At 41.9% G+C, this 19480-nt stretch overlaps 1 protein-coding gene across 8 annotated transcripts in view; it reads left to right on the forward strand.

Annotated features, from left to right (window-relative positions):
- Prdm2 (PR/SET domain 2) overlaps window positions 1–19480 on the forward strand; it is a 106867-nt gene that overhangs the window by 9727 nt on the left and 77660 nt on the right. For 6 of the 8 annotated variants that reach the window (XM_035439425.1, XM_027399968.2, XM_035439427.1 and 3 more), the window contains one exon: window positions 9126–9199. The exons of the other annotated variants lie outside the window; for them this stretch is intronic. In XM_035439425.1, coding sequence (XP_035295316.1) covers window positions 9191–9199 — 9 coding nt within the window. In that variant the 5' untranslated portion in view covers window positions 9126–9190. The remainder of the gene's footprint in view (window positions 1–9125; window positions 9200–19480) is intronic. 8 annotated transcript variants of the gene reach the window in all.

Below are 19480 nucleotides of genomic sequence, written 5' to 3' on the forward strand. Positions count from 1 at the left end.
CCAGTTTTGAAATGGGTTCCAGGGATTCAAACTCAGGTCCTCACATTTGCATAACAAGTAAGTGTTTTACTTGCTGAGCTTTTTCCTCAGCCCACTTTATTTTTGGAGAGAAGCTCTCTCACTGAAAGAAGTTTGGTTAGACTAGCTGGCCAGCAAGTATCCAGGGTACTCCTGTGTCAGCACTTGATTATAAGTGTGTGTGTTGTGGCATCTGGCTTGTTTACAGGAGTGTGAGGAATTGAGCTGAGGGCCCCATACTTATTCAACAAGCACTTTATCAATCGAGTTGTTTACCCAGCCCCTTTTATTTTAAAGCCGTGGTTCTCAACCTTCCTAACCCCGAGACCCCTTAATGCAATTCCTCATGTTGTATTGACCCCAATCATAAAATTATTTTCATTGCTACTTCATAACTGTAATTTTGCTACTGCTATAAATTGTAATGTAAATATTTGTGGTTTTTTGGTAGTTTTTGGTGACCCCTGTGAAAGGGTTATTCAGCCCCAAAGGGGTCATGACCACTGGTTGGGAGCCACTGTTGTAAAGTAAAACATCCCATTTGGTTGGAAAACCCCTGGGTGCCCACAGTCTAAGTGCAGATCTATGTTTCTTTCCTAGGATGTCAACTAACTGGTCTCCTGCTTGACATTTTAATATGATGGTGTTTAATTGTTAAAGCCCTCTAGAGCTGAGGGCTGTTGACCTCAGAGTTCTGCAACTTAAATATTTTAAGCAGAACTCTTAATCAGCCCCATTTTTTCATTTGTGCCTGTAACTCTGGGAACAGAAGGCCTGGAGCTTTCAGTCTGCTGCCTGGAAACGAGTGTTGTCAGCACCTATATCAGTCCTCTAAGCCCCCATTTCCGTATTTGTTTGCTTTGTGACACAGAGCACTCTGTGCTGTGCACATTGAGGGATCTAGGCCCTGGGCCACGGGATGGAAATCAGTGTGGGAGAACTGGGAGAACACTTGAGGGTTCTCAGTCACCAGCCTGTTCCCTGTGCCTCTGCCCAGGCTCCGGAGGCTGAGCAAGGGATTTGCTGGTGTCTCTGTGATCTACTTGCTCTAACACCTCTGTCCTTGGTATGCGTGGAAGTCCTCCTGGGGGGTGGGAGACAGGTTTCAGCAGAGGCCACACCCAGTGAGTCAGCTTTTGCTCAATCTTCCTGCTTTCATGATCTACACACAAACGCACAAGTCCCCTGTTCGTTCTTAAAGTGACACACATTTTAGTACGGATGTTGCTGCAGTTTATGTAACCTGGTAGTACTGTCTGCATTTTCTTCTCTGTTTGGCAGTGCTGCACAGCTGTGCACATGCTATGCAAACATGCCCCAACAAGCCACTCCTATAATTTGTATCTTCAAGGAAAATTGGGACTTTTTTTTTTTAAAGGGTGAAACTAGGTGATCTGTGAAATTATATTATTTTGGGAAAAGAAAGTGCATGTATTTTTCTCTGAGCAGGTGTAGTGTGAGCAGGGCCTGTTTTGATCTGGCCTGCTGGTGTCACCCTCCTGGTAGGGATCCTGACAATTCTGATAGTGTTTGTAAACTGATAAAAACTGGTTTTGAGAGGTTAGCATGGTTTTAATGTTTCTGGGTTGTGAGAGTCTTTTGGTCAGAGTAAGCAGGTAGTCAGTAAATCTGCTAAGCTAAAGGCTTCATCTCCACATTGTTTGCTACCATGATGCTTATTTGCAGACAGAGCTGCTCTTAGACATTTTTGTTGTGTGGACTTGTCAGAGTCCTTTCACGAAGTGCTGTTTTTAGCCCTCTCCCTTGTACTGCTGCCACTTTGTGTGTGTTGTTGCGCTTCTGGTCTAGCTCACAGTGTGCTGGCTCCTTGCACCTTGTCTGTCTTTATTGCACTTTGCTCTAACTACAGCACAGCATGCTGGCTCCTGTGCTTACGTCTGTTTTATTTTTTTGTCTGTGAGCTTCCGGAGTCTTACAGCTAAAGTAATCTCTACTGATTCTTGATGTTACAATGTGGGAAAAATTAGGCCAGGGAGATGGCTCAGCAAGTAAGGGCATTTGCCACCACGCTGGGTGACTGAACTTTGGACCCTGGAAGTTTCTGGAAGGAGAGAATTAACTGACTCCTGCCGGTTGTCCTCTGACCCTTGCACTCACACAGTGGCAAACACACACTTGCAGTAAATGAATGTAATTTAAAAGTAACAGTTCTGAAGTTACAGTATTTTTCAAATTAAGAGCAAAAGATCTAAAGTGATCCTAAAAATAACTAAGATAAGTGTTTTGTGGGTGAATGTATTAAGTATTTTCATCATCCTTCCTTTCTCTCAGACTTCAATTGATATTTTAAAAAATGATGGCTTTTCCTCTAGCTTTGTAAAATTCATGTTTGTAGATGTGCACAAAGACAGCATAGCCAGTGTAACATGTGTTTGCTTTGTGTAGTGTGTCGTCCTTAGATAGATTCTGCTGTATTTCAGAGGAGGTGAGGGTTAGGGTCTGTGCATACCCAGGCTCAAGAGTGTCACTTCGCTCTCAGTTTTCAGGTCTCTGGAGTATGTTACCAGTTGTTCAGATTGTTTTGATACTGTGAGAGACCAGAATGTGTTTGTTTGTTTCACTTTTTGGTACTGGCCCTCAATACTCAAGTCATCTTTATATTAACAAGTTAATATTGGTAAGGATGATTTGTTCCAGAATTTGAAAGCAGTATCTTTGAAAAGTACAGCTGAATGTGTCCAAGATCATAGACTTTGCCCTACCATGCCAGAAGCCCTTGGGTTTATCCCTAGTACTCTATAAACTAGCCATGCAGTACACTCTATAATCCCAACACTCAGAAGTAGTGTCCAGCTACTTTGCTTTTCTAATCTTCAGCTTGAAGCTTGAACCCCAACATCAGTCTCTAGGTCTTTTACTTATCATGCTACAACCAGGCATTCATGTGGAATACATACATACATGCATACATACATACATACATACATACTTGTAGGTAAAACACCCTCACATATAAAATAAATCTTAAAAAAAGTTATAAAAAAGCATGCTGGAATTTTTTTCATTTTTTTTGAGACAGGGTTTCTCTGTGTAACAGCGCTGGCTGTCCTAGAACTCACTCTGTAGACCAGGCTGGCCTTGAACTCACAGAGATCCACCTGCCTCTGCCTCCTGAGTTCTGGGATTGAAGGCGTGAGCCATGACCACCTGGTGCTGGAATGGATTTGATGGTATGTGTGAAAAGATTCTTCTCTGCCTCGATAGGATCCATTGTGGATAAACTTTGGCATTTGTTTATTTATTTATTGTGTATGCAGTGTTCTGCCCACATGTATACTTGCAGGACAGAAGAGGGCAGTAGATCTCATTATACATTGGTTGTGGGTCACTATGTGAGTGCTGGGAATTGAACTCAGGACTTCTGGAAGAACAGTGCTCTTAACCTCTGAGCCATCTATTTAGTCCCCTGAACTTTGGCTTTGAGATGCTGGACATTAGCTAAGTGGAAATGTGGAAGTGGTGCTGTCCCAGCCAGTGCTAAGGTCAAAGTACAGCCAGGGCTTTGGGGTTTTTGAGTGTTGCTGGTGATCCCTTAAGAACGTTACTTGAGAATAGTGTTTGGAGTTTGTCATTACGGTAGATAATACGTGTAGTCCTATTATACTAGTCATATGATCACTGCAGATCCTTGTTCTCAGCCCCTGAGCTTGTGTTTGGGAAGGTATGTAGGTTTTTTCAATTGTGAAAATGATTGCAGCACTGCTGGCATTGATGGACCAGGGCAGTGTGAATGCCCATAGTGAAAGACAGTCTCAGGCCAGGGCTGTTCAGTTCAACACAAGGTGATACTGTAGAGAGACTGCCCCAAGTCTCCCTTTCTGTGTTGTTAGAGATAGGGTCTTGTTAGGTTGTTCACGCCTGTCTTGAACTTCTAGACTCAAGATCGATCCTCCTACCTTGTTTCCTGAGTAGCTATGGTGACAGGCACCCACTACTGTGCATGGCTTCACTTTAGCATAATTTAGAAAGAATTTAACCTAGAAGAACAGGAAGGCTGGGGAGATACATCAATGATCAAAGCACTCTCTACAAAGGTGTAAGGACTGGAGTTTGGATTCTTAGTACCCATAAAAAAATAGTGGCTCCCCTGTCTATACTCTCAACTCTCAGGAGGTAGAATGGGATCCCAGGGCAGCCAGCTACCTCGTCTAGTGAATTGGCAAGTTCTGGATCCAGTGAGACATCCTGTCTGAGCAGATAAAGTGGTGAGCCATTGAGGAAGACATCCCATGTCAGCCTGTTGGCCTCCACATATGCGTGCACACAATTTACAATGTGTGTACACACCCTCACACATACTACATACATACATATCCTAGAAAATCAGCTGAGAAGTCTGTTGACTTGTACTAGTTCTGATACTACAATGTTTTTTAAAAAGGTATATTTATTGATGTTATTTGTGTATATTTATGTATGGGTTCATTCATTGCCCCCCCCCCGTGTGTATGTATGTGTGTGTGTGTGTGTGTGTGAGTGTGTGTGTGTGTGTGAGTGTGTGTGTGTGTGTGAGTGTGTGTGTCTGTGTGTGTGTGTGAGTGTGTGTGTGTCTGTGTGTGTGTGTGTGAGTGTGTGTCTGTGTGTGTGTGTCTGTGTGTGTGTGTGTGAGTGTGTGTGAGTGTGTGTATGTGAGTGTGTGTGTATGTGAGTGTGTGTGTATGTGTGAGTGTGAGTGTGTGTGTGAGTGTGTGTGTGAGTGAGTGTGTGTGTGAGTGTGAGTGTGTGTGAGTGTGTGTGTATGTGAGTGTGTGTATGTGAGTGTGTGTGTGTATGTGTGTGAGTGTGAGTGTGTGTGTGAGTGTGTGTGTGTAAGGTGTGTGTGTATGGTGTGTGTGTGTGTAAGGTGTGTGTCTGTGTGTGTGTGTGAGTGTGTGTGTGTGTAAGGTGTGTGTCTGTGTGTGTGTGAGTGTGTGTGTGTAAGGTGTGTGTGTGAGTGTGAGTGTGTGTGTGTAAGGTGTGTGTGAGTGTGTGTGTGAGTGTGTGTGTGTGAGTGTGAGTGTGTGTGAGTGTGTGTGAGTGTGAGTGTGTGTCTGTGTGTGTGAGTGTGTGTGTGTGAGTGTGTGTGAGTGTGTGTATGTGAGTGTGTGTGTATGAGTGTGAGTGTGAGTGTGTGTGTGTGAGTGTGAGTGTGTGTGTGTAAGGTGTGTGTGTATGGTGTGTGTGAGTGTGTGTAAGGTGTGTGTGTGTGTGAGTGTGTGTGTGTGTAAGGTGTGTGTCTGTGTGTGTGTGTGAGTGTGTGTAAGGTGTGTGTCTGTGTGTGTGAGTGTGTGTGTGTGTAAGGTGTGTGTGAGTGTGTGTGTGTAAGGTGTGTGTGTGAGTGTGTGTGTGTGAGTGTGTGTGTGAGTGTGAGTGTGTGTGTGTGTGTGTGTGTGTGTGTGTGTGTGTGTGTGTGTGTCCATCTCCCTGGATTATGAAGTTTTAGGTATGTAATTTTCCATGTTGGGAATAAAGAGGGAGAAAAGAAAAAAAAAGGGTATGTTTTTTAGCAGTTAGGATTGGAAGTGACAGAGAAGAGGGTCCCTGGGACATAGGGATGTAGTGAACTTTTAAAAGAAGGTGTTAAGATCCTTGTATTCTCCAACAAGAAATGATGAATGGGGTTTTGTTTGGACAAGGAGGGAGCGAGTAGTTTGGGATGTCTTAGAATATGCTTCATCATGTAACAATTCAAGTCACATAGTAGGGATTTTTATTAGAAAAAGTTGCCATTTATTAAGCTGATGCATCAAAGAATGGAATGTTTTAGTACTGTACTGTTTTATCTGTCCAGTGTCAGCAGATAACTCTGCTGTGTGAATTATGCCTGTGAGCTAGCAGCTACAGGGTGAGGTAAAGGAATGAAGAAAAATGTGAAATAAAGAGGGGAAAGTAACTGCAAAGCAGATGGAAGCGGGCTAGCACCCCAGGAGGCAGCAGCCACACCCCCAGTTCTGGGAGGATGGGGACCTAGCTTTCATCCCCACCTGCCCTTTCTTGCATAGTTTATCTCTAATCTGGCAGCTGAAGTGAGAGGCTCTAGTTTGCAATGTTATCCAGGGTCCACTCACTTCTTTCTCCTTTTCCACCATGCCAAGCCAGTACTGGCTTTTGTCTCGTCAGTGCCACCTGCAAGCTGTCCACCTTGGAGGGCAAACACCCAGATCTGCTTATGGTAGACTTCCAGCTCATAGTCTGGCTTCCTCAGTCCTCCTCCTCTTCCTTCTTCTATTGTCCCAGGTCACAGTTCTTCCTGTCCCTAGAGCAGCTTGTAGGATTGGCAGGTGTTGGATGAGTGTTTTGCCTGCATGTATGTTTGTGTACATGCATTCACATTTGTGCATGCCTGCAGAGGTTAGAAGAGGGTGTTGGATTTCTTGACTTACAGAAGGTTGTGAGCCACTTTTAGGTACTGGGAGTGGAACCTGGATCCTTTGCAAGAGCAACAAGTGCTCTTAACTACTGAACCATCATCTCTCCAGTCTGGTAATTGAGTTACATGATACATGAATAGCTTAGTAAAGCTGTTAAATTCTGTTAAATTACAATACAACAACATAAACCCACAAACAACAACACTATACCATTAAGTAATAACAGAAATCAGGCTTGTAGAACATGGCCGAGTTTTCTCAGCCAGCCTGAACCTGGGTCTTGTTAGCTGAAGATTCCAGTGCTTCCCTCAAAGCAGAAAATCAGAGTAAGTGCATGAAGGCAGCACAGGCCAGGCCTCCTGCCCCTGGAAGAAGCTTCCTGTGTGATCCTTACAGTGATGCTGACGAGTCTTAAGAGAAAGGAAAACCAAACTGAGGGAAATGGCATATAAATCTAATCCTTTTGCACATCTCTCAGCAAAATACTGTATTTTACGGCAGTGTTTTTTGTTTTGTTTTTTTTTTTTTTTGTCAGTTTCTCAAAGAAGTCCCATGGCCAAATTCATAAATCCTGACGAAGATAAGAGAAACCTGGAAGATAAGATGTCACACTGGCCTAGAGGAGTGGCTAGTGTCCAGGAAACATTGTATGGGGGTCAGGTGTGCATGTCTAAGAGACTGTTAGTAACTCTTCATACCCCGGAGCCACATTCAGACAGGACAGCGGATTAAGTCTCAGACCATAGGGCCAGTTGCGTTTACTGTATTATATGTATCTTTGGGGAAGATCGTATTGAATATTTGTGAGAGAGATGCTCAGTGTTGAACTTTAAAGCAGCAATCTCAACCCGTGGGTTGCAGCTCCTTTGGGGGTTGAACAGCCCTTTAATGGGGGTTGCTTAAGACCTTCTTCAGAAAACACAGGTATTTACATTGTGATTCATAATACTAGCAAAATTACAGTTATGAAGTAACTACAAAAATAATTTTATAGTTGGTGAGGTCACTACAACATGAGGAACTGTATTGAAGGGTCACAGCATTAGGAAGGAAAAGAACCCCCTCTCTGAAGGAACTGATTCCATAGGTTGCCCTTCAGTTACCTACACTTTATCAGATAGACTAAGATTTTATTTTGGCTTGGCCAGAACTCACTGACCGGTGTAACAAGATGGAATGCTGTGGAGTATGTTTCTTGGGCACAATACACACAAAAATTAATTTGGATGAGCAGGGCCAGATTTGAATATAATACCTTGTTGTTAAAAGTCATCAGGTGAGTATGATCCAGCAACTTAAGGAAAGAACAGAAAGTCAACTCCCCGTAGAGGACCAGCTAAGAATGTAAGAGTGTAGCCCGTCAAAGCACTGTTGCTTGCAATGGGGCAGGCATTTATTCTTCCAGTTTGCAGTGTGTCCATTACATCACACTCCCCTTGTGTTATTGACCTTAGGGTCAGACAGTTACCATATAGGTGGTGTCTTGTGGATCAAGGACATGCATGAAAAAATAAGAGAGTTAGACTTCATGGTGTATGTGCTTACTGAAAGATATATATATGCATATATATATACATATATATATATAATGAGTGATATAAACTGACACAAGGTATATATTGTATCTTTATATCTATATATTTTTAATCTTTAATTATTTTTTGTGTGTGGGGATACTATCTAATGGAGCTCAGGGTAACCCTGAACTCCTGATTTTCCTGCCTCCACTTTTCAAGTGCTGGGATTACAGTCATGAGCCATCATACTGATTTGGGCATACATTATATGGAAAGGACTATCTGCATAGACTTTTTAAAGATAGCAGTGTTATATAGCTCAGGCTGGCCCTGAACTCCGAATGCTCCTGTCTCCACCGAAGTGCTGGAATTACAGTGTGATCCCACTGTAATTATTATTTAGAAATGAATATAGTCACACACCACTTAAGGGTGTGATCTGACAATGTATCACTGGCAGTTTTATTTGTCATTTTTAAATGTCATAAATGTACTGGTATGACTTTGCTGAGACCAGTGCTAACGATGAGGCAACACAAGGCTATGGGATTCTCATTGTATATGGAGTCAGTTGTTGACTGCACTATTGTTATGAGGTATGTGACTGTATGCCATATGTATTTACAAGAAGGGCTTTTGTTGTCATATCTTTTACTATGCCATGACTATGTCAAACACATCACTTTAGAGAGGCATAATTGTAGTTCTTTCCAGACCTCTTTAAAAAGCTTTGCATGGTATTGCCTGCTTTTTATTCTTCCCTTTGAAGAATTTTGCGTGGTCCTTTCTAGTCCGTCCACCTTTCTGCTTCAGGAGCTTGAAAAACAGAGTAATGAGAGTCTAACTGTATTTGCATGCAGCAAATACTGAAAGCAAAAGGATGCCTGAGTTGCACACCACTTACTCCTCTAGGCTTTGTGCTTCTGACTATTAACAAAGCCAATTTATTTCTCCTAGGAGTGATGCAATTCTTAACCAAAATATGATGTCATTCTGATGGTTGTGCTTTGTAGAGTTCAGTGAAGCCCTAGTAAGTTTTAGTGAGAAATATATTTATTATGATAATGAATCTGAGAAGTCAGTTGTCAGTGTGGACTGAGGTTGACTGGCATGGGTTTATGAATAGTCTGTGGAGCACACTGTATAGTTCATATGTGGTTTTAAATCACTGTAAACTTGTAGGCAGGTGCATATTACAATTGTCTGTTTTTCTTTTTAGGGCTCATGTAATCAAAGAAGTTTCTTTGTTGTGTGTATCTTTACAGAACACAACAGGAATTGAAAATGCATCAGGTGAGTTTAAAAATAAGAATTTATACAAATTCATGACCTAGATGTTAGGCCAGCTGTCGATTTTAAAGCATAGCACACACACACATCCTCCTTTTCCCTCCTTTTCCCTCGTTTCCTCACACCATTATCCGTCTGCTGCTTTCATTGTATGAGTTTGTGTGTGGCGTTGCATGTGCATTGCTTGGTGTGGGTTGGTGTCTCTTTGGTTCCTGGGGGACACTAACTCTTAGGAACTTTAGCTCAGACTTTCTTTTTTAACCTCTTTTCTGCCACATTCAACGTGAGCGTTTTGTGTTTCTTTGTTTGGAACATATTAAGCTTTTATTTTCTGAACTTTTTATTTTGTAATTTTCCAAGATTGAAAGTAAATTTTTAGAGACCAGAAATGATCAAGCAGAAACTTTCAAGTATTTTGCTCTTGAAAGTCCTTTGTATAAAATATGGAAGGCATATACGGAAATGCAAGATGTTTTTCTTTTGCAGGAGGGTGTGTGATTACTAGGAGATTAAACTATTCTGCTGTGGATATTTCTGTAACCTCAAGGGTGTTCTGATAAGTAGTATTAGCTATGTAATTCTAATGCATTCTAGAGCAATATTCTTATTTTTTTGTCTCATTCTCACAGTTATAGACATTATGGATGCCAGAAATATTCTACAAGTTTTTGTAAGCACGCCTTTAATCCAAGTACTTGGGAGGTAGAGGCAGGTGAATCTCTATGAGTTTGAGGCCAGCCTGGAATTACAGAGATAATTCCAGGATGGCCAGAGCTACACAATAGAGAGAGCCTGTGTCAAACAAGAAAGAAAGAAAAAAAAAAGAAAAATTTATGGATGTCAGAAACACTCTTAAAATTTTTCATATGCAGCTTTTAAAGAGATGAAAAATGTAAAGTTTGTATCTTTTTTACTTCATTGCTTAAAACTCTTAAGACTTGAAAACATTTTGTATCTTATCAATTGAAACTTTAGACATCTTTTATGTCATTTCCAGATGTTTCTAATTAAAAAACCACTAGTATAATTTCCTGAGGTGATGAAGTTTAATACATTCTGTCCCATGTTGCATTGAGAGAGGTGAAATCATTGGAGTGGATCGTTTTGATTTCTTTTCATCGCTTTCATTATCAGAAATAAGTTTATTTTAATACAGAGGACTATACCTCATAAACATCAATCTGGTGAGCACATGGGCACATGGTCTCTATTACAGTAATAGTTGAAGATTTACTGACATGCTTTTGAAGGCAGATTATATTTGAAATGGTGAGGGGGTAGGGAAAAAGCAGAATGGATTTTCGGTCATCATACATCAGAGGTATGTTTATGTATGTATTTCATTTATTTTCATATTTTAAGATTGATTCTTAATGTGAGTCTGGCCACTCAAAGGTAGTGGCTTTTCTGCGGCCTGGGGCTTGTTAGAGGAGTCAGACCTGGGCTAGAGTGATGGAGACATCCAAAGTGGAATTTGAGTGTGGACTTTGTTCTTGCTGTGTCCTGTGTCCGTTTATCTGAGGAGCTGACGGTTAAGCTTAGGCTTAGTTATGTATTGATTCTCATGCCCTGAATTAGCAAGATTTCAAGAGTGCACTTTGCTTTAATGTTCCAATTGTGTCAAAGAGTGTGCATAGTATTCCAAAAGAGTTGTAGCAATAACCATCTTGTTTTTTGGTGCTTTAGCAATCTGATATTACTTTAGACAAGTTTTAGTATTAGATCTGTACAGAACTTCCTTTGATGCCAAATGCCAGGTATAGGGAGGAAGGGATCTGTGTGTGTTCTAATGGCTAGCACATTTCTGACTTGTGTGTAATTTAAATGGGCTTGCAGTGAGGAAATTTAATTAGGATTATAAAACCTTTCCACTTTTCTTGACTAAAACTTTTAGCATTTTTAGTTAGATTTCTTTATTATGCTATATTAAGTATATATTTCCATCAGTATTTTCCACTATTGTTATTATAATAAAAATAAGAATAACTCAAAAACAGTTTATAGCTTTTGTTCTTGCATTTATCACTCTAATTGTTAGCCAGATTGTACTAAAATTTTCCAAATAACTGCACAACAAAATTCAGGTAGAAAAAAGTTTGAACTTGAACAAGACTGACTTATAGTTAATATCCTAAAGTTATTTTATGATTGGTTGGAATTTTCCCTCTAGGAGATGATGAGCATCTCTGTTGTGTTTCAGCAGTCAAAAGTTCTCATAGTGACTGTGATCTATCTCAGATACATTAGCACAGACTCATTTTTCTCCCACGAATGAGCCATGTGAGGCACAGGGATGATCTGGGTAGGATCGTGTTGCTTGTGAGAATCCTTTAGGAGGAGCACTAGAGTTAAAAGCCTGCCCAGATTGTACACACCACCTGTCACACTCTGTTGTGTTGGTGTGTCCCAAGTCCCTCCTAGAGAGGTAGCTTGCTATGCTGTCCCTCTGAAGCCATTTCTGGGGCTCCACATGCCCTAGAACATAAGCTCTTCGTCTTTCTTCCTTGTCCCTGTTTCTCATTTAGTACTTATTCTCTTGTGATCTCTTTCATCTTGAGAGGGAGCACAGCTGGCTGTGCAGGTGAGTCCTTGTTCCTCCTCACAGTTGTGCCTGGCTGCCAGTCAGGGTCACGTTTGCCCTCACTTTGTGTTTTCTCTGTTTTTTTGGGTCTTAGCTGTTCTTTATTTCCTTACTAGCATTCCACACTAACCATATATAGTTTCTCCTGCACTTTCAGTATGGTTACATCCTACTAAACTCATTGGAAAGCCTAAGAAATTAAATTTTTTTCTGTTGTATATCAGACCATTATAAATTGGAGATTATTTCTGTGATGTTCTCCTGGCTCCTAGGTTATTTAGTGACACAATGTAAATAGGCTCAAAGTAGCCCAGGTTAGATATGCTAGAGTTTAATTCCATTTTGTATCTGTTGAATTCTTAGCACACTTTTTAAGTACTCTGTTAAAAATGTATATGCCAGGCGTGGTGGTGCACACTCTTAATCCCAGCTCTCTGAGACAGGTGGATCTCTGTGAGTTTGGGGCCAGCCTGGTCTACCAAGAGAGTTCTAGGAAAGCCAGGGCTGATACACAGAGAAACTCTATCTCAAAACAACAACAACAAGACCCAAAAGCCCAAAACAAAAACAGAAGAATGTATGCATATTCTCTGTTAATACAGTATTTGTGTAAAAGACCCTAGGAAATGCAGGCTTTAGAATTCCCCTTCTCTGAAGATATTGAGGCCCAGAGAGATGGCCATTCCACAGTGAGAAAAGGAGCTTAGCAGTCAGCAGCCTGCCAGATGGAAAGCCTGTTACTGTAGCAGCCAGAGAGTACACTTGGCTGTGCAGAGACAGCAAACAGATTCCCAGCTTCCCATTAGTGTGGTGCTCTGCTGCTATGATCACACAAGAATATGGGACAGTGGGGGCATGGTCTTAATATGTGACATTAGTTGGCCACACATATTGGCATATATCATTTAAAATTAGTGTGGTGGGGGGTTGTTTCTGGTAGCAGAGAAAAACTAGTATTTAAGGACATCTATGAGGATTTACTGTGACTACCTTTATTACCAACTTACTGAGTTACACCTCCCCCATCTTCACATGTCTCAAATTATTATTTGCAATATAATGACTCTATTGGTTGGCAATATTGTGACTATAGTCACAACATCTCCTTGTTGGAAACTGTGACCTACGTATGTTACTGCCGTTAACCAGTAGCAAGGCAGTTTGGCTTTCTGTGATGGTTTTAAAGACCAGTAAAACAACAAAGAAGCTGTGACCACTCAGTGTTACATATCCAACTCTGAGCCACTGTTCTAGGCCATCTGCAGTTCTCTTATCTTGACTGTCCTCGGTGTTTATTTGTTTGCAGGCACAGAACACCTTCCAGCATGTGGTGGACTCTGCAGTGAGCCAAGTAGACGAGGTTCTGCAATCTGTAAGCTTGGAGAGGCAGGCAAGGCAGTTTCCAGTGGATAATGAGAGTACTGTGAGGACGTTCAGCGCAGCAAATGCCAATGAGGAGGCAAGGCAGGGAGAGTCAGAGGAAGCTCTCTGGGTTACCCAGGAGGTGGTTCTGAGAGGCCACTGGTCTTAGAACCAAGATGGGACAGAGCCAGAATTCAGGTGCGCAGTGATCTAGGAAAACAATAGGCAGAGTGCCACGCATTGAATCCTTAGGTGAGGGATGAGCTTGGTTTGTTAAGATTGTTGTCATCAGAGACAGGGTGATACTGGTGTGAAAGAGTCAGTGCCATGGAAGGCATTTATATTTTATTGCTAGTGCCGTCTGATTTGCTCTAGAGCCAAGGATGTATGTGCTAACAAGCCTGCTCATTATTGAGACCTGCACCATATTGGACCAAGGTCCTTTAGTTGGAAAATTTAAGGGATCTGCTAGCTTTTGGGAAGAGGCTTTGTTTTTTTTTTTTTTTTTGGTGCTGTAGATTTGATTTGACTGTTGGACTGTTTTTTTTTTTTTTTTTTCCAAGATGGTGTATAAGAATTTTCTGTTGTGTGTGTCTGTCTGTGAACTGTTTTTACAACCAGTGGTTCCTTCATCAAGCACAACTAAATGCTGTTTTAGTATCTTCAAGCTTGGTTGATTCTTTTTCCACATTGATTGTCCTAGTATTAGCTTAGAGTACCCTCAGGTCCCATACCCCCCAGTTTGGAAGACAAGAGTCTGGCTATGTAGATTGGTCTGGCCTCAAAACAGTGTTGCTTGCAAGTGTAAACAGGCTAGAATTGCTTGAGTATTGGATACCCTAAGATTCTTGGGTGTGTTTTGCTTGTAACAAGTGCTGTGGTGATAATTAGCCTATTGCAACAGTGATATACAGCTTTGCATGAAGGATTCTTTTAAAATCTTATTTATTTTTATTTTATGTGTATGAGTGTTTGCCTGCATGTAAGCTTACACATGCTTGCCTCATGACCATGGAAACCAGAAGAAGGTATCAGATCATCTAAACTGGAGCTATAGGTCCTCTGTATGAGTAGCAAGTTCTTTTAACCACTGACCTGCCTCTCTCTAGCTCCAAAATATTTTTTTTTCTTCAGGTTTTTCTTTTCCTTCCTTCCTTCCTTCCTTCCTTCCTTCCTTCCTTCCTTCCTTCCTTCCTTCCTTCCTTTCTTTTTTTCTTTCTTTCCTTTATTTTTTGGAGACATGGGTTCTCTGTGTATCCTTGGCTATCCTGGGACTAGCTTTGTAGACCAGGCTGGCCTCAAACTCACAGAGAGAGATCCATCTGCTTCTGCTTCCTGAGTGCTGGGATCAAAGGTGTATGCCACCACTACTTGGCTCCAAAGTATTCTTAATGTTACACCCTGCTGAGTAGAATCTCCCAGAACCCACTGCTCTCCTTCAGTGTCTGGTCAGATTCCTTAAATGTTTGAGTGGGCTAAAAGTGATGTAATAGCTTGTGCTTACTTTCTGGGAAAAGTGTGTAAGTGCAATTGCTTATTTGTGAAAGGTTAATAAAATTTGCTTATTCATATGCATATATATGATGCATAGTTTGGGGTTTTTGAGTTAAAAGTCTCTTTACAGAGATCCACCTGCCTCTGCCTCCCGTGTGCTGGGATTAAAGGTGTGTGCACCACTGCCCGGCAATAAATACATATTAATGAAAACTATATATTCTATTATATGGGTATTCCTTTCCTTTAAGTCTGCTATCCTAAAGGTTCATTTTGGTTTAATGATGATTTAAAGATTAATATGTATTTAGGATTATAAATTATGAAGTCAGCTAGATTTTTATGTCTGTGTATATAAATTGACTTTTCTGTCTGTAAATATACAGTAATTAGAACTTTACCTTGGTTTCATACGTTTAAAAGATACTTATTATGTTTGTGTGTGTGCATGTGTCTGTATGACGGTGCTCTTAGAGGCATTGCGTTCCTTGGAACTGGAGCTACAGGCACTACTTCTGAGTCTTCTGATGGGATGCTGGGATCCAGACTGAACAGCAGGTGCTCTTGAGGCTGGGCCATCTTTCCAACCCCTGCTTATTGTTTTCTTGCAAGGTGTTTAATGAACATACTTGGGTTTCCTTTCTTGGGTTTTCTTGACTATGGACATTGTATTTATCCCAGTTGTTGTATTTTTAACATTTGGTATTATTTTGTGCTCTAAACCAATTCCCATCATTTTTATTCTTGTCAGTTTTGGGCTGCTGAAGTTTGTCCTCTGTATTACTGTTTGTCTGCAATGTTAGTTAAACCCTTTGTTGTTTGCCTCAGGCTTCCAAGGTGCATGTTGTTGTTTATGCTTTTTTGTTTTCTCAGCATCTCATTAATGTTTTACCTCAAATATTTATCTCTGAGCTTAAATTTTAAATTGTTATTAAATGAGACGGATAGGCCTTTTTTTTTTTTTCTGATATTTTTTTCCCCTGAGGTGTGATTTGTTTGCACCATGGTGTGCCCATTTGACAGGCATCTGCACTCATGGAATTATGGCCATTTCCTGGCTCTAGGACATTTCTGTTTCTCAGGGCTTCTTTTGCCGATTTGTCCTCCATCCTAGCAGCTACTGATCAGCTCAGTGTCTCCACAGAGTGGTTCATCCTGTTCTCCAGTGTCACAGACATGCAATCATATAGAGCGTGTTCTGTGTTTATCTTCTGATGCTTGTTGCCTACATTGAAGCTTCATTTCATTTGCAGAATTTTTTTAATTGATTTTTAAAATTTGAATTAGAAAGATTATTTTACATGTCAATCCCAGTTCCCTCTCCCTCCCCTCCTCTCCTGCTCCCCCCCAACTAACACCCTACCTATCCCATACCCTTTCTGTTCATTTGCAGAATTTTTTGAGACCATCTGAATATTTAGCCAAGTCTGTTCATAGGTCTGATTCTACCAGGTGGTTAGCTCTGTGGAAGCTTCTTGCTTTTATTTTCATTATCTTCTTTCCTCTTTTTTCTAACGATAAAATAGTCTGTCTTAGCATATGCTAATTATGTAGCAAAGAGATGTTTATAATTATAAATACAAATTTAAATCATCAGACTTAAAAAGACTTCCATAAGGTACTCTTAGTTGTTATAATTTAGACCTGGACATGGATGATATGGTAGACAAGGATTAGGACAGCTTGACTTTACCTCATCGTTGTGGTCTTTGATCATTTTCATGCCCGACTTTGACTGCCACTCCCTCCGTGACCTGACTGACTTCTTGGTTTTAGCTTGTTACCTGATAGGTAGGGATGGACCTGTGGTTACAATCAGTGGTAAATGGATTAGTAAAAGGAAGCCTCCAGACTGCTGCCTGGGAAGTGGGAATGCTGTGTAAATTATGACCGTTACATTGGCCAGCAGCTACTTTGTGGTTCTGCCTTTTAGAGCCTTTTGTTGTTGTTAGTTTAAATTTTTCATTTATCATTACTATTGTGTGTGAGTGTACAGTGTGTGTGTGTGTGGGGGAGGTACATATGCCACAGGCAGTCAGAGGACAACTTTGGGGAGTCTGTTCTCTCTTTCTACTGTAGATTCTGGGTTTGAACTCAGGTCATCATGCTTGCATGGCAAGTGCTTTTCCCTGCTGAGTTGTCTTGCTGGCTCTCTAGTTCCTTTTAATCCCTCTCATTGTAAACATGGGCTCAGGCCTTTGCTTGTTCCTTTACAGCAACCTTATGGGTTGTGATGCTGACAGCTTTTCCATGGACCTTGAGTCCTGAGTGGATATGACATAAAACTGATAGAAACTCAGAAGGAGCAGTCATAGAGAGTTGTTTCTTTTCTTGAAGAAGCTGGGATTCAAACTGAACTTGGAAAGATCAAGAGGACACTGCTTGGCTGGAAGAATGGAGGCCTAGGAGCACAGCAGCATGAAAGCGTGCCTTCAGCCTTCAGATAGACCCCCTGCTCCAGAGGAGGAGGAAGAACACTATGCCTGGTGTTTCTCAGGGGCCAGGGCGAGATGGGCATCTCCTCCCCCACACTATTTTGTTTGTTTGTTTCTTTTTTGTCTTGAAAGAACCCAATAGACCAAAAAAAAAAAAAAAAATCTGACTGTCTGTAGCCTCTGTTTGCTGGCCTTGATGGAAATAGTTTAAAAAGTGGCAATTTAGACCTTGGCTTCAGGTGGCAGGACCTTGAATTTGTGTGAGGTGTATGTGTGAGAGAGAGAGAGTGGGGGGGGCAGTGATGGTGGATATGTGATTAGTGATTAAACCTAGGGCCTTGCCCATGCTAGACATGAGCGTTACTAGTGAACCACATCCCCAACCCCATTTATGACTCTTGCTGTTGTTAGTATTGATGGGGATGCCTACATGTCTCACGTCAGCCTGTGGGTTGCAGACAGGTCAGACCTGTCCTACTTCCTTGGCCCATGGAGCATTTGCTGTGCATGTGTGGGCCAAGTGGAGATGGCCGCGCCATTTCAGGCTTCAGGGCAGCAGAGGCTGGGGAATGGATAAGATCATCAGCTGCAGTAGACTTCAAAGCTATAGTCATCCTGTTTGTGGTTCACATTCCTTACTGGGCTTTCTCCCCACTTTGCTGACAAAAGCTCATGGATCCCTCTGCCTCTGCCATGGCTTCTAATGCACACCCATTTCTCCCTTGTGTCTGCTTCACTCTGGGAGAATGGCATCTTGTGTTCTCTGCTTCCCATGAAGCCTCTTCTGCATTCCCAGGGATCCATGATAGTGGACAGGGGGAATTCTGTTCTGTTGCTCTCTTGTCCTCCTGGGATGACTGCAGCACCGATGGCAGATCACTGTGCTTAGCTTTCTGAAACACTGCAGTATACCCCAGATGGTTCTCGTTCGTTCTCTCTGAGGTTAGCAACGTCACCTTGGAATGCTGCATCATCCCGTATCTTTTCCCCAGCCTCTCCAGTGACAGCAGCCGCATAGCTCTAGGGGAGCAGCAGAACTTTAATAGGTTTGGTATAATTTTAGACTACAGGGCCCATTCACAGATCAGAAAAAACTTTAGAAAGTAAACATTCACATGTTTGTCAGCTGTCAGAATGACAGTTTTATCATGTGTCCAGCCTCCAGCATATTGCACTCTCCACACTGTATGGTTAAAAATGGTAGACGATTCCCTGGTGTTATTATAATAGTAGGCCTGACTTTGTGAACCCCAGAAAGGTTGGAGCATTGGGGACTATCAGATTGCAATATCACACTGTATAGCATGGAAAGTAACTCTTCATGACTGCCCTGTGGTCCTACCCTGGCCTGACTAGAGCTCTGCCACACACTGGCTGTGACTATGGGCAACTTTCACTTTCCTCTGTAAAATACAGTCCATAAAAGTACATCTTTGCAGGTTCTAGCACAGTGAGTGAGTGAGTGAGTGAGTGAGTGAGTGAGTGAGTGAGTGAGTGAGGCATTCTGTGCTTGGATCACCCTGGAGTAGCATCTGATCTCTTCCAAACCCTGTTGAGTTCACTGTGACTGTGTGGTTGTGATGATGATTAAATGGTGGAGCACTCATAAAGCACTGCGCACACATTGGCCCAGAGGGAAGAGTGAATCTTACTCTCCCTCACATCCCCATCCATTTAGCATGAGAAAGACACAGCTAGGGTTGAGGGACAGATGGCAGGGGAAAGCACATGGTTCTTCACAGTTCCCAGTAAGGTCAGACATAGAGCATGACATCTTTAAGGTTTCTTGTGTTAAACATTGGGGATAGAGGTTCCCTATTGGGTGAGGACCTGGTCTTGATTGGTGCTATTAACCATTGTTTCCTTGCCACCCAGCACTGTGCCAGCATGGAACAGGCACTCAGAAAGTATTTGTTAATGATTGAATGAAGAAGGGAGGACCTGTGGCCATCAGTTGGGGATGAAGGGGAATGATTGGCTTTCTTTGGTTTGAGGTAGTAGAAAATTGAGGGCATAGGATCAACAAAAATCAATGAGTTAAGTCTCAGTAACTCAATAACTTACCACACTAAATTTCATGCTCACTGTCCCAGATTTGTGCATGTTTAGAGTGAGTCCTTATTGTAGGAAAACAGGGAAATTCTGTAACTCTTTCCATTGGGAGCACAGAGGTCTCCTCAAAAACTCAAAGCAGGCAGCAGGGATAGACACTCTGGACTGTATGGTGGAGGAGCCTGAGAGTCTAAAGAATCAGCGGGTCCCTTGCTGAGCACACCTGCTGTTGTTTGGTTGCCTCCTTTGTCTTTTGCCCCATGATGGTGGATACTGTTGTGTAGGCTTCACCTCTGGCTGTCCCCGCCTTAGCTCTTGCTGCCTGCCTCTTTGATCTCTTCTGTCCTGAACACACTGGCC

The sequence above is a fragment of the Cricetulus griseus genome, chromosome 2 (assembly GCF_003668045.3).
Source record: "Cricetulus griseus strain 17A/GY chromosome 2, alternate assembly CriGri-PICRH-1.0, whole genome shotgun sequence".
NCBI classification, from domain to species: domain Eukaryota; kingdom Metazoa; phylum Chordata; class Mammalia; order Rodentia; family Cricetidae; genus Cricetulus; species Cricetulus griseus.